The sequence below is a fragment of the Protopterus annectens genome, chromosome 14.part0 (genome assembly GCF_019279795.1).
Source record: "Protopterus annectens isolate FY-2018-M chromosome 14.part0, PAN1.0, whole genome shotgun sequence".
Classification (NCBI taxonomy): domain Eukaryota; kingdom Metazoa; phylum Chordata; order Ceratodontiformes; family Protopteridae; genus Protopterus; species Protopterus annectens.
Genome location: NC_056748.1, coordinates 25,429,723 through 25,445,942, shown reverse-complemented (window position 1 = coordinate 25,445,942; position 16,220 = coordinate 25,429,723). Strand labels below are relative to the sequence as shown.

General features: G+C 39.8%; 1 protein-coding gene across 1 annotated transcript in view; it reads left to right on the top strand.

The window, feature by feature from the left end:
- Nucleotides 1-16,220, top strand: part of FRYL (FRY like transcription coactivator) — a 3,917,685-nt gene that overhangs the window by 3,530,350 nt on the left and 371,115 nt on the right. Inside the window, exon 57 of the mRNA XM_044055727.1 lies at nt 8,359-8,457. Coding sequence (XP_043911662.1) covers nt 8,359-8,457 — 99 coding nt within the window. The remainder of the gene's footprint in view (nt 1-8,358; nt 8,458-16,220) is intronic.

Genomic DNA, 16,220 nt, shown 5'->3' with positions numbered 1-16,220 from the left:
ATGCTTAAAGCTTTTTGGTGTATTTGCTTTTTTGTTGGAAGTGTAACCTTGTATATAATTGCTTCCCATTATGGGGGCACCTGACATCTGGGGCAGGAAAAACTGATGTAATGGCATCGGCTGCATGCGTTATACCCATGACTACCTGATGTCATGGAAGATGAGACCGCAACCAATGCAGGACCCAAGACTTTGACAATCAGGCCAACTGAGGGCTACCTGCAAGCAGATAACCCAAATGTGATGACTGCAACAGTGAATATACTCAAACATCTACATTTATGGTAAGTGTACACAGCTGTACTATCCTTTTACAGCTCCCTTTCCAAAAGTTTTGGATTTCTTGGCTTCCCTTTTCCAAAATGGAACCAGCTACTCCACTGTAAAAGTTCAGCTAGCAGCCATTTCTAATTTTTATATTGGAGAAAATTCATAATCTCTAGCCGCATCTGAACGTTGCATTCCTTAGAGGTGTGAAAGGCAAATCATGTCTGCTCAGTATGGTAGACTTCTTCGAAGCTGTCACCAGAGCGGTGGATGGAGGCAAGGCTTGTCCACACAGCCTACCTCGATCTAGCCAAAGCGTTTGACACCATCCCACACTCTGGAATCATTGATAGGCTCACTAATCTGGGCATTAACCCTTACATCACTAGATGGGTTGCCAACTGGCTCACTGACAGAACCCACACGGTGAAAGTAGCTGACTCCAAATCTGACTACTGGGCAGTTACAAGTGGAGTCCCACAAGGATCGGTTCTGGGTCATCTCCTGTTTGGTATCTACTACTCTGAAGTTCAAGCCAACACTGAGAGACTCTGGTGTACCAAATTTGTGGATGACTGCAAACTGGGAGATATTATTGATTCTCTAGCTGATGTGGACATACTACAAAAAGGCCTCACGGAGACCAACGACTGGTGCCAAAACCATGGCCTTAGGCCAAAAAATGCGTAGTCATTCCCTTCAGGAAAAACATGGTGCCCACAAACTACCATATCAAAGGGAACCCACTTAACTCTGAAGGTGTTATAAGGGATATAGGGACACAGTTAGATAGCAACCTCTCCAACAACCACATTGCCACTGTAGTTAGGAAGTCCTACTGCGTGGCACATCTCATCACAAAAGGCTTCTCATCCAGGAAAAAAGAAGTCATTATCTCTCTCTACTTGTCCCTCATCAGACCCATTATATAGAGTACAGTGCCCCATTTGGCATGTACCTCACTAGATACCTCCAACAACTGGAGAGACCACAGAAGTTCCTCAGTAAGCAGATCTTAGGAGTCAAACATTTGTCTTATGCAGATAGACTTAAAAAAACTTAAACTTTTCTCCATCTCATATCGCCTACTTAGAGGCGATCTCTGCTTGACATACAAAGCCATGTCTGATCCAGTTTTGCTAGACATGCTTTATCTGAAAAAATCCCAATCCCTCCCTGCTATTCACTCCAAAGACCTCAACCTTATCACCACATTAAACAGAACTTGCTGGTGGAGGGATAGGTTCCTAACCCAGAGACTTTCAATACTGTGGAATAAACTCCCCATTCACGTTAAGCAGAGCACCTTGATGAGTGGATGGGAAATAGGAAATTCTCCCCAGGGATCACTTAAATTGCATTGCTAGATAGGGGCACAGGGAACTAATGTCTGGTTAGCCAGATGACTGGGAACACTATTGGGCTTGGCTTGCATTGGCTCCAGGGCTGTTAGCCTTAAGTACTTACCTATGAACCTTTTCGCCCCCCCCTGCCCACAGTAAAGGATTCAACTGCCCCTTAGGATCTGACCCATCTGACCATGATCTTTCAAGCTTTAGTCCTTCCTTCTTTTGAACCTGCTGCTAAAGTATATTTGAAATTTCTGTCATGGAAGACAGTTTTTCAGGTGGCTATCACTTCAGTAAGAAGAGTTTCAGAACTCCAAGCCCTTTTTTCCAAATCTCCTCATTTAATCTTCCACAAAGATAGAGTAACTTTGTATACTAACCTGTCCTTTTTGCCTAAAGTTGGTACAGAAAACAGTGTCAGTCAAGCTATTACCCTTCCTGTTTTCTTTCCCAATTTTCAAAACAAGGGGATGAGTACACGCTCCATCTTCGTGATGTTCATAGACTGCTACGTTTTTACCTGGACAGAACAAAGTCTCTCAGAAAATCTCAGCAGCTGTTTATATCTTATTCAATTGTAAGGAAAGGGGAAGCTATTGCCAAGACCACTCTGGCGAAATGGTTGAAAGATTGCATTTCTTTTGTTTACTCTTCAAAAAAAAAACATTACCTTACTGGGTCAAATCAAAACTCATTCTATGAGATCCATGGCAACTTTTCAATCCTTTTAATCAAGAGCATCTGTTGATGACATTTGTGCAGCTGCTACTTGGTCAAATTCCCATACCTTTTTTATATACTGCAAATTAGACATTTCTAGGAATAGGACTGCCTTTGGCTCTGCAATGCTCCGAAATATCCTTCCATGAGGGCCACCCTAGTTTATTATAGCTGGGGTCCTCTGTCTCACAGGTTGAGGAATGAATGAAAATGACATCATCAGATAAAGATTTTTTTTTTCTTACCACAGTGTTCCATCTGTGTTGTCCTTTTTCATTCTCCCTCAACCTTCCCTCCTCTTTCTCCTTTTCCATGACCTGATGAATATGTTTATAGGAACCACAGTTCCTGTTTGAGCTCCTGATCTTTGTGCTTTCTCTATGATGCTTATGTACATACAGCTATATTCTTTTTTCTGTGTGTGTGTGTGTGTGTGTGTGTGTGTGTGTGTGTGTGTGTGTGTGTGTGTGTGGTATGTAAGCCATTTAAACCAGTGTGTGAAGCAGACCAAATTCCAGATGGTCATGGTTTAATCTATTTTGCCTGTACTCAAAAATGACAATTTGATGTGCTCTACTGATCTCCAAGATGCCTATTACCACATAAAGATGCACAGATGCTCCAGGAGATTTCACAGTTTCTGTCAGGGAGCCAATCATCTTCAATTCAGAGCTCTGCCCTTTGGACTTGCCAGAGCCCCCCTGAGTGTTTGCCAAATGCATGGGAGCAGTAACATCCTATCTCAAACTGTAAAGATTCCTGGTGTTCCCATACTTAAACGATTGGCATTGCACTGCTCCAACCAAAGATCTGCTAATTCTGCAAAGGGGCCTCTTACTCCCAACAACTTCACCATCTGTGGATTGCAGTGAACAGACAGAAAAGCAAACTGCTCCAGAATCAAAATCTGGAATTTATCAGATGCCACCTAAACACGCCCAGAGTCAGCCACCCTACCTTCACACAAGATTCATTCATTCCAACAGATAGCTTCAAAAATTCTGAACTAGACAACCCATCCCCTACAGCATGCTTAATTCTAAAACGTATTGGTCTGATGGCTTCAACCATTGTTCTCATGTCCAGGTTCCATTTGAGGGTTCTGCAATGGACTCTTGTCAGTTCAGTGGTCTCAATGATATTACCCCCATTCCACACTCCAGTCAGACTGACTTCAGTATGCAGAACACCACTGAATGGTGGATCACGTCATCAGCACTGATGAAAGGTCATCCCATTTCTCCATCTTCCACTTTAGTGCTAGTTACCATGGATGCTTCCATTTTGGGGGGAGCATTATGAGGGGAAGATTGTTCAAGGTACATGACCCCCTTGGAGACCAACCTCCACATAAATATTCTCGAAATGAGAGCAGTCCTTTGATATTGCAAGCATTTCAAGACTCTTTTATATTGGGTGTGATTACAATTCAGACAGATGATATATCAATAGTCTGGTACAGCAATAAATGGGGGGAATAATATCTTGCCTATTGTGTTGAGAGGCCATGCAGGTTTCACAATGGGCAATGTCCTTCCATCACTTTCTGGTAGCAATGCATGCCTGAGGACTTCCAGCGTACTAGCAGACAAACTGAGCAGGCACATTCTCTTGCCTCATGAGTGGTCCCTTAATACAACAGTGGCAAGCAAAACCTTCAGTTGCGGTGCCCAACCTTGCAGTGATCTGTTTGCCTTCTACTGAACAACAAATGCAGCAGTTGTTTTGCAAGAATCCCTTTACTAATCTACAGTTGCCCCCCTGGGTCTACTTTACGCATTCCCTCCTTTTCATCTAATTTTGAAATTCATTCAGAAAGCCAAAAAGATCAAGGCCAAGGTGATCCTCATTGCTCTGTACTTGCGTGGGTAAGGTTGTTTCCCGTATCTTCGGTCTCATCTGTTCAGTACACCCTGGATTCTGGCTCACAGGCCCGATCTGATCTTTCATCCTTCTGGTCATCCTTTCCCACACATAGACTCCCTGAAACCAACCACCTGGTTACTCCAGTTATAATGATGTACAGGAGAACCAGGTTTACAGAAAACGTTGTTCTTATTCTTTCTGCTTCACAAAAATCTAACATCAGAAGAATGTACCAAAGTAAATGAAAAAAAAATTCTTATTGGACAATAGGGAAAGGTTTGGACACCTTCTCGGTCCCCTTCCCTGTATTCTAGAATTTCTGTCTGAACTATTTCAAAACTGTTCTTGTATTACAGTAATCAAAGTTTAACTGGCAACCATTTCCAATTTTTACACAGGCCATAACAAGACTCTCATAGCTTCACTAAAGGTGTGTAAGGCTTTTCTTAAAAGAACCTTTCTTCTTCTTCCATTTTGAGATCATCTCCCTTTATGGGACATCATGGTGATACTCCATGCTATCACACAAGTCCCCCTTTGAACCAGCAGGTTCAGTGGATATTAAGTTCTTGACATGGAAAACTGTCTTTCTGGTATGATTCATTTGTGGTAAGAGGATTTCAGAACTTCAAGCTCTCACATTATTGGTTTCCCTAAAGGTGGGGTTGTTCTAAAAAAACAAATCTATCATTCATCCCTAAGGTGGCATCTAAGTCCAACATAAACCAGACCATCAGTTTGCCTGTATTTTTTCCAAAGTACTATAACAAAGGAATAATATGCATTACACTTACTTGATGTTCATAGACAACTTGGATTCTGTTTGCATAGAAATAAGAATTTTAGGAAATCAGACCAATTGTTTGTCGCATTCTGTAAATCTGGGCTGGGACATGGAGTGTCAAAGATCACTCTTTCAAATGGTTAGCAAGCTGTATATCCTTTGTTTATGAAAAGTTGGGTCTAAACCTCTCAAACAAAAAAAAAAAAAAAAGACAGCTCATTCCACAAGAGCACTGTCAACTTTGGCAGTTTTTCAACATCAGTTTCCTATTGATTAGATTTGTGCAACTGTGACTTGATCTGCAGTGCCTACTTTCATGTCGCACTGGAAACTGGATGTACATTCCAGAGCTCATTCCTGTTTTGGTTGTGCTGTTCTCAAGAACATCCTTCAATAAGTCTTCCTAGGAAATCATATAGCTAGGGATTCTGTCCCAAAAGTTGAATCAGACAAAAATGAACAGCATCGGATATGAAAGTTATGTACTTACCATAATGATAGAGTCCTTTTGTTCTACTTTAATCTGGTTCCTCATCCCTCCCGCCATCCCCCTTCCAAAATATCACCATCAGCTCCTTGGAGAATGGATAGCATCTGTGGGTGTCTACAAATCTCTAGCCAGCACAGGTTAGGTATCATTCCATCGATATGATATACGTCCTTTTTATTTATCTATAATTTATACGACTTATTGTGTATAGTTTTTGTTTTATGGGGCAAACGAGATCTGAGGTATTTTGACAGCTGTGAGGGAATTATGGGTAAGGGAGGAGTCAAAGTCTTATATCCAAAGGTTAGAAATTGCCAAGGCCGGATCAGAGTCCCAAAGGTTGAACAAGACAAAAATAGGACAACACAGATCTATCATTACATAACTTTCATTCTTTGGTTTGTCTGGGTTCCATTTGGCTTAGATGCACTCTGCAGATTTCTTGTTTGTTCATCAGTAGATCACTGTTGCAGTAGCCCAAGCTGTATGGGATGTATGCTAAGCATTAGACAACTGGCTGTCTTCCAAACCTTTAGGAAACCTACCACATACCAGTTTCACCATTAGAACTTGAGGGTGAGCCAGTATAAGAGCAGACATGTGGGCGCCAAAACTGTAGAACTTTCTTGCTGTTGCAGCAACTAGCAGGTTTCACTAGCAGCTCTGACTCCATAGGTTCAGTATCTGCTAGTTATCTCAAAGTAGGCAGATAAGTACCCACAGGGGACTTCCTTCCATTTTTGTGAAAGAAGTGTACGTTTATGTCAGAGTTTGTGTAGGAGAAAGGAACAGTGTTCTTGTGGGCAACAAATACCATATAAAGATCACGTCACACAAGTTCTTGTTTAGTTATCCCAGAGCAGATCCTACTGTGGTTTCCCATTTTTTTCTAAATACCTTATGCCACTAATCCTCTTCTGTCAGATAAGGATGGCAAAAACTTTGATTGTTTTTTTTGAAGAAAGTATATGTTTTCACTTTAGCATTTAGAGCTGTGAACAGTCAAGCACATATCTATGTTTTTGTTGGCTTCATATGATAAAATGAAGTCATTGTTAACTGACCTTCCTCAGTCAGAAACTAAAACTTCTTTAAACTCCCTTCTTTCATTGTCTCTCAAGTAACCATGCATTCACTAAAATGTTCTTATGACTTGGCTGATGGAGTGTCTAGGCAGCTTGTACTGACTCTGTAATGAGAAGGTTTGTTTGGATGCTTTCCCAAAACTTTCTAGGAGATGTAAAGGCTAAACTGCTTAATGCCTCCATGGATCATGAGGCGGTATTTAGTTCTTCCTCTTTGGAAGTACTTAAAAGATTTGATGATGGGAAAGAGCGTGTTCAGGGGGGATTTTCTCATATATTTCTAAGCGTCATTCCTAAACACAGTAGAAGCATTCAGCTAGCTTTGGGTCCTTTTGTAGGAAACAGTTTCAGCAAAAATCAGGCATTTAGGAAACAATAGTAGGAGAGGTGCAGCAAATGAAATAAAAAGGGGGGGGTCTTCTCAAGACCAAGGGCAAAGGCTGACTATCAGACCTTCCCACCCTGGCAACCCTATAACAATTTCCCAAGTTTTGAACCTGAATTTTCACTTTCCTCTTTGGCATAATATCACATCAGACTTGTGGGGGTTCTTTGAGTAATTCAGAAAAGTTTACTGACAGTGGGGTTGAAGCTTTCTGAGCTTTGGTAATTGTCCCACATAGCTTAGCCTACTGCAGCAATGATCTAATGGTGATTATAGTACAGTTGTGTAAGTAAACTTACCATAGCAGTAGATGTTCAAGTAGATCTCTCTCTTGTCGTAGAGGTACCGTCTCATCTTCACTGTTATGATTTTTTGTTATGCCAGGGTATGGGTCCATACTTTCCTTATCCTCCTAACGTACCTTATTATTTTCAGGCTTCGAGCCTTCCTTTTCCTGAAGTATGAAAGCTGTGAACTTTTGGTGCCCATACATCTACAACGTCTCTCACTCAAGCTCTAATGATTGTATAGGCACATGGAAGATGCCCTAAACCTTTGGAAGCTGACCAGACATTCCCTCCTTGTCAGAATATATCCCATGTAGATGAGGTTATTGTAACAGTGATCTGTTTGAATATTTACTGTTGTTGTACGTTTCCTTGCACAACTGTATCTTCTCTTACCCCTTGGTAGCCTATGTAATGTGTTCATGCTGTAGACAATACTTGAGGTTTGAGAAGAGTAAAGTCTGTTATAGAGAACTGTATGACAACATCTTTTTTGCTTAATTACATTCAGACGTTTTATACACATACACACACACACACACACATATATATATATATATATATATATATATATATATATATATATATATATAATTTTTTTAAAGCAGTGCCAACAGGTGATTGCTCAATTTAGAACAGTAAATTTGACTCTTCCATGCTATGTACATGAACATTTTCATCTGTGTAGTTGAGTGTTTATATGCCCAAACACAATCTTGATCTATGAAGTTAATGCCTGTGAGAAAAACCTTCCTAGTTTCAAGTAAACACTGGAATTTGACTTTGTAAATTTATAGATGTAGTTTTGTTTTGTGTTTTATGTTCTGCTGAAAGTGTTTAGCTCACCAGAACAAGATAGTATGTTATTTTTTTCCTTTTAGAACATTTGTGAGTAAACCTGGGTCTCTGCATAGTAGGTGTTTTATGAAGGTAACTTCTGTTTGGCAGTAGTATATTGATATGTATAGGTACCTGCCTTTACTCGTGTGCAGTCATCTTGATTGGTTCCGTTCACAGTTTTTCCATGTTGTGTTTTATGCGTCCGTGTAACACTGTTTTCCTTTACAACAGGAGAAGATGCAAGGGGTCAGTCTGTCAGTAATCCGTTTGTATTTTTCTGTTTAGCTGCTTTCCTGTGGATTACTAGAGACCTTGAAATTCAGTGTACTTGAACTACAGGAGCATCTTGATACCTACCATGTAAAACGAGAAGCAGCACAGCAGGTTAGTAGCTGTCCCTTTTTTTTTTTTTTTAATTATTTTCTTGTAGTTTTTATTCAGATGCCGCGAATTAAGACACGTTTAACCAATGTTCCTTTCGCTCAAAAAAATGTAAATTATCATGTTCGCATTGAATATAAAGTTGGTGAGTGCCATTTGGTTCAAAATGGCAGTAGAGAGTACTGAAGCATTTTGAAATATTTTTTTCAGGGGAGAGTATCTGTCCCCTTCTTCCACCCCCATGGAACAGTCAGCCTCTTGCCTAATCCTGTTTATTTATTGGAAAACACTATTTTGTCTGCTGTCACCAAACTGTACTGTGTACTTGCTAGGTGCATCTCAGAATTGCAAGCACCACTGTACAAAGAGCCCTTGTTAGTGTTCCATTAAGACACAGTGGCTTTTTGTGCTCATCTTCCTTTTATGCCTAAAGTGGTTACTAAATTGACCCTGAATCAAACCATTCAATTTCCAGCGTTGTTTCCTAGGCCACAGAGCTCAGTAGAGAGAATCTGACATTCCCTTGAAATATACAGACAGCAAATATTTTACTTGCAGTAAACAAAAGAATTCAGGGAAACTGATCAGCCATTTGTCTTTTGCAAATGGCAAGGTGGTTTAACCAGTAAACAAGCAACCCATTTCCACGTGGCTGGGAAACTGCTTTGTCTTTTGCTGTCAGCTTTATGAGAACAGGTGTCAGGAACATTACAGCACAACTTCGCTGGAGCTACAACTGCCACCACAACATTGTTTAGTGGAATTCCCACCCAAGCTATTCCAAAAGCAGCAAGCCTGATCCTCTGCATTCACATTTTCCAAGCATTATAGCTTAGGACCTGCATCCAGATCAATACCAAGATTTGCTTCTGCTGTCCTTGCAAATACTAATCTGCAAGTAGTCCATCTACCTCCCTCATTTTCACTGCTTTGGGAATATTACCTAGAGAGAAGACTGCATCAATGAATACTTTAATGAAATAGTACATTTGTATTACCATAAATGTAGATAATTGAGTAGTTCCATTGTTGCAGTCCAAGCTGCCTGTCACCACACCCCTTCTTTCTGCTGTCTTGAGGTGGCAATCCTAGCTCTTTCCTGTCCCCCTTTTGTCAAACCAGACACTCAGGCCTTATTTTGTGAGCTGTTCTCCATGGATCATCCAGATGGATGGACCTTTGCCATTGGTTGAACTACCACCTGGTCCACTGTGTTTCAGCGCTGACCATCTAATGCAATGGGTCTGCTGGAGAAAGCTCCACATGAGGGAAGAGCTTTGGAAGACAGTCTTGCTTCAGTATGCTAAGAGTGAAGACTGCAGCTATGACAGTGGTACTACTCGAACATCTTTGTTTAAGGTAAGTTCCTAACACAACTGTATTTTTCTAATTTTGCCGTATTAATTGTTGTCTCACCCCTCCCAAACAACACCTTCTAGAAATTCAGTGGTAGCAGATAAATTAACATTGAGCTAAAAATAAGGCCATAATTATTATATTTGTCAGCGCTGCAGTGTAATACAACTTCTGCTACTTCATTCAGATATTATGGACAAAAGCTCTACAGTGCAAGGAGCCATGGCATACAGCCTTTGTCCATAATATTTGATTACAGGTAATTCATTTTTACCCTATAAACAAAATATGCACTGTGAAATCCCACTAAAACCATATTTTTTTTTGCTCACCTGCAACAAGTAACCCAATTTCCCATTCCATCTAAAACATGACTGTTTATCTAAACATTGCCAAAACTTACTGAAAAACTATCCCATTTCATCATTAACTCGTACATAGTTCACTGGATTAGCAAAGTTGGGGTGGGGTACTCTACACACAAAAATGTTGCCAGTGGTGTCCCACAGGGCTCTGTCCTGTATCACCTTCTCTTTGGTATACATTTCTGTGACATAAAAAGCCATATAAAGGGACTGTGGCTAGCTGATTGAAGAATGGGGTGGTTATTGCATCCTATTGTGATACTCAAATTCCCCAGCAAGGGCTGGGCCAAACAGATAGCTTGGTATATTAACCATGGTTTTACCAAGAAATGCAGCATATTTTCCTCTGATAAATCTATCATCACTGCTGTTTAGCTTATAGATAATATTCCACTTAAATTTGATACAGTTATATGGGACTTGGGTTCGCGTATTGACAATGGACTGTTTTGGCCACCACATCATTGTGATGGTTAGAAAATCTTTCTACCTTGTACAATTTACTCTTCATTGTATTTTCTCAGGTCCAAAGAAGTTATAGTCCCACTTTCTTAATCACTTATTAAGCCCATTGTTTTGACACTTTTCTTAAATTATCACTTAAGACATAGACCCACACATTAATAGAAAAGAAACCAAGCTGTATTTGTTTTTTTTCATACATTATGTATTGCATATATGCTTGCTTTCTTTCTTTACAACTGCCTTTCACTCCAGTTTGAGCAACAGAATGGGTTGTGATAACCAACCCAGTCTGCAAGTAACAAACATAGTTAACCACAGTCCCTCGATATTGGCTTTGTATGTCACAGAAATATATACCAAAGAGAAAGGGACACAGGACAGAGCCTCGTTGGACTTCACTGGTGACATTTTCCGGTCTAAATCCAGTGAACTATATATGGGTTAATGATGAGATGGGATAGTTTTTTTCCCACAAATTCCATTTATTTCTCTAATTTGTTGTCTCCCTTTTCTAAATATTACATTTATTTTATGTCTTTAACAATAGTATGTATGTCGGTTACAGTTGGTTTAAATTTTGTTTTTCTAGTAATTGCTTTTTTTTTTTTGGCAGCCATCAGCATGAAACTTAATGAGGTATTACTGTATTAGGCAATTCAGATCCTGTGTCCCAGCTCAAAAAAATAATTTCTTTAGTTGAAGCTGTTTGTTCCCCCAATACTTCTGACAAGAGTACTCTGTAGGGAAGTTTTAAAATCTGCCAACTCATTACACTCCCAAAATACATGTTCTCAGTTACCTGTTTGCCATCACTCCTTCAGCATTTGCTGTCTTCCTTAGGAAAACATCTTTGAAGTCTGTGTAGAGTATAAAATACCTGTCCAACATTTCCAAGCGAAAGTCCTAAACCTTCAGGACTTCGTTGCATACTTGGTAGCTGTATATATTTCCTTCCATTGTTCCTTTATAAATTGGTTTTCCAGTCTCTCTTCCCCAGTCTTTTTTAACCTTCTGTAATTTCTTATAGTTATCATGCAGTATTTTATATGCCCTACTATATAAGTATCCCTTTTTTACAACAGCCTGTCTTCTAGACTCCACTACAAATTCTACCAGAGTTGATCTTTCACTTAGCACTCTCAATACTTAGGTTCCTTTGTTTAAATTTCCTCCAGTAAATTCCAGTCCCCTCTTGCTAGTTTTGCTTTTGAAAGCAAGACAAGGGACAGTGTAGGAAGTTTTTGTTGGGCAGGACTAACACTAAGGTATTGCTTAGTTTAGTGGAACTAGCAGTTATGTGCTATTCTCCACTTTAAGGGAGTACAAACTACCCAAGAGTTATACAGTACTCTATCTACAGGAATTTTATCTTCTCTGGTTTAGAGGTACTAGTAGCTAAATTGTGGTATAATGTGCTATGTATAGTGTTCTACTTAAAGAAGTACAGCGATATTCATTCAATCAAGTTTTGGATGCTATGCAGACAGAAACACTGCAAGATTTGAGAAGTGACTGAAAATATAGGCACTTGTATTTAAGTCAATAAATAATCCATCAAGTACTCTGAAATACAGGCTCAGGTTGCTCTAATAAGATAGATGCCATCTGCTGTGTTTACTTAATGTTACATTAGAATAAGGCAGTATCAGCTACTTTGCATACAATATTAAACAATGTAACTGAAGTATACAGGCCCAAAGATTCAATAATTCAGGTTTTATCCCAGAGTTAAGCAAACAGAACAATAATTCAGTAACATATTAAAACAATTCACAGTATAATCAAAACAATTCAAGAATGCATGTCACAAAATTATACACATACAATACAATTCAGAAATGGCACAAAATACCAGCGCACTTGCCATAATTAAGCAAGTACAATAAAATTAACTGAAAAATACAGGCAGGAGAGCTAAAATTAATTTGCTTGGAATTAAAGCTGATGTATGTTGTGAGCATATTTATGGGAAGTATATTTTGGACTTCCTGAAGTAGGATGGTCAAAACATGTGGCCAGTTGCTACTGTATAGTGATGGGGGGTTTAGAGAGCTACTGCACTTTGTTAGGCAGCTCTGCTGTAAGAACAGCTAGGCCACACAGTACAGCAAGAATTACAATTAGAGCAAACCAACAGTCATCAGAATTTTAAAATGTTAAATACTAAAAAGTGTGTACAGCAGCATCATTTTGTATTATCTCTCTGTCAAGAGAAAACAGCAAAAAACTGTTCCAGACATAAAATATTAGGGAGCACAAGTCTCAAATTTAGCTCAAAATGTCTGCCACTTTTTTTAATGTCATGTTTAATAGTTTAAAAAATCATTTCTGTGGTTTTGTGAGGGATCAAGATAATGGTCACTGCCAGTAATTCTTTTACTCAGGTAGGTATGTGGTGTAAGGGAGCTCAAACAAGCTCAGGGCTGTGTACTGAAGCACAAATTAAAGCAAGACAGAACAGGCAAACCATGGAAACTTGAGTGTTAACTACTTACTGGCAGATAAGCACATATGCAGTTTTCTCTTATTTCACAATAGAAAACAGCAGAAAACTTTATGTACGTAAAATTACTACTAGCAGGCAAAGCTAGTTTCAGATGTATCTGGAAAAGTCACTTTTCTGCTGTTGGGGAATCAGAGTATATTAGTCACTGGCAGTAATTATGTTGCTTGGTGTGCAACTTTGGACAGCTAAACTTGAACAATGTCAGCTTGGTTCTAAAACTTGAGAAGATATTAAAATCTATAATTGAAGATCCTTAGTGAAACTGATTGTGCCATTTCAGCTATTTTTCTCTTAAGCTGTCATATTCAGCATTGCATGCTCTATGTGATGATGCATGCAGTGACGTCTTGCACTACACTAGAAGAACGCACTTAGTTCTTGAACTCACAGGTTATTTTCAGCCAGTCTCACAGATTGGGTCTCAGTCCTGGAATTCATTATTGAGAAGTTCCCATATTCAATGCCTAAATCATTTAAGCAATGGAAGTGTTCTTATTACCAATAAATCATGAGAGTGCACCTATACTAACATTGTCTTTACTCTTTGGAAGAGTGGTACAGTTTAAAGTTCTGCTTTAAGTGACCGCTTTTTAACCTGGCTTCCTGAATGCATAGGCAGGAGGGAACTCTTAGGATAACTCAATTCTTAGAAAATGGAGATGGTTGAATGTGCCTAGTGCAGGATCTGTGAGCAGTCTAAAGGAGCTACACTTTTTTTTTCTCTTCTGATTGAGCAAGGAGGGTGTGGAGCTAGTTCAGGGTACTGTGGCCTACACTGAGGAGGCAAGAATTACTGGATCACATTGTGCTAGGCCACACGTATCAAGCGTCTGTGTTAGGTAGCTTTTAATATCTGGTGGGATGTAGCTTCACAAGTGTGCATCCTTAGTGAATATGACCTGATGTCAGTGCCAGGTCCAATGCAGACCTTATTTATGTACAATCTCCCATAGGTTTGCCCCATAAGCCAGTGTCTTGTCACCAGACACTTGGTACAGGCTCATTTACATTTGGCTTAATCAAGTTTGCTTATATTGAAACTGTGGGTGCAGGTTCCCTGTCTGCATTCTGTGATGACTCAAAGGACCAAGATTCCCTTGTCCCAGAGACAGGCTAGAAAAGTCAGGTACTTCTCGAGGGGAACCTTTAGCAGTAATAAGACTGGATTGTGACATCTGATTCTAGTAAAATTACATCCAGCAGTACACTCAGACACAGGCATGCAGGATGAAACTGAGTACAAATGAGACAGTTGTAATTGCAGCAAATGGAGGAAATCAGAAAAAGTTGAACATTAAGATGGTAGGGAAATCAGTGGAACAGGTTAACAGCCTCAGTTGTCTAGGAGTGGTGGATGAAAGAAGGGAAGTCTGAAGAGGTCCAATCTAGAATCAGAGGGACTGTAACCAACTGACACAGTGTAACAGGGGTAGTGTATAACAGATGAATGGCAAAAAAGCTGAAAAGTAAGGTGTACAAAACAGTGGTCCGACCAGTACTACTGTAAGGTACAGAAGTCTAGGCAGTGAAGGCAAAGTAGTTAAGGAGGCTGGTTGTGATGGAGATAAAGTGCCTGAGACAGATGGTTGTATGCGTACTGTGGGTCAGTTGAAGAAATGAGGACATTGGAGCAAAAGCCCAAGTAGCTGCAATTGCAAAGAAGGTTAAAGAAAACAGATTGCAGTAGGTTTAGGCTAGTGGCCTCTTTCTAGGGAAGGTCAGTCCTAGACGTAATCCATAAGAGGTAAAGCCTAGAAATACTGGAAAGCTCCATAACCTCACTAAAACAAAAGTCAGTGCAGACGCATGCGCGCACACACATACATAATACATGTACATATATGTACAAAAGACTAAATTACTGTCTCAAACTCAAAACCTTGAAGCTTTTTGGACCTCCATGAATAAGCTCCTACATCCTGGCAGAACCATACATCCATACACCCACCCTTCCCCATAAGCCATTGCCACCAGTTACATCACACTATGAACAAGAACACTTGTCCGTCTACCTACTTAACTGAATAAACTATTCTAAACTTCAAAAAGGTGTCTTTATTCCTCCCACAGGGATAGTATCAGAGAGGGTATCTCCCAGATCTGCTAGCTAAGGTGATTTTAGCTGGACTAATTTTTTGTATTCTGTTTCTTGTTAGTCCTGTCACACGCTCAGTCACAGGTAGGATACCAGATCTGACTTGAGCTTTCACACTCAACTGTTCCAATTTCTCACAGATACTAGTAGACCGAATTACAGTACAACTGCCCTCTTGGATTTTGCTAGTACCATCAACCTTAATGAAAATGATGGTGAAAAGGCTCCCTCACTATTCTTGGAACTGTCAAAGGCCTTTGACTATCTCACATGACAAGCTACTCAAAAAAAAACTTCAGTGTGTAGGTCTTTTGCACTCCAGCCTCCAATGGTTTCAACAGCAGTGTAACCAAAAGACATCAAGCTGTAAAGTGGCAAGCAAGTCTATCTTGCTTTCTTTGAGTCACTGTTGGAGTAACTCAAGGATCTGTCTTAGGACCCCCTACTATTTAATACCTTCATAGATGACCTGCCCAAAGCCTCCGTGCTTCCATCGCTCAAATACACAGATGGCTCAACTCTCATCTGTGTAGCTGACCGCCTGTTACCCAGTAGTCCTTCTGTTACATTGAAGCTTTGCTAGACTGCTTCCAGTGTCTGCTAAATCCTTAAAAAAATGTTTCTCCTTAACTGTAAACCTTACTTCAACACCACTCGGGACTTCAAAATAAATTCTTCATACTGCTCAGAAATTCAAAGATTACGCATGCTAAGCTGCTAGGTGTCGCTATTAATGAAAACCTAAAATTTGATGTGTACGTACAACTAGTAGTCAAAAAGACATATCAAAAAAACTTGGAGCATTATATCCATTAAAACAGTACTTCACTGAATCTAATAGAAAAACTACAGCATCCACCTGTCTACTACTAACACTAATTTATGCCTCTGCTATATTCGTAAATCTCCATGACAGCCAAACCTACAAGCTACAGCAGTACTGCATCAAAATTGCAAGGTTTGCCTGCAACGTCCCTTT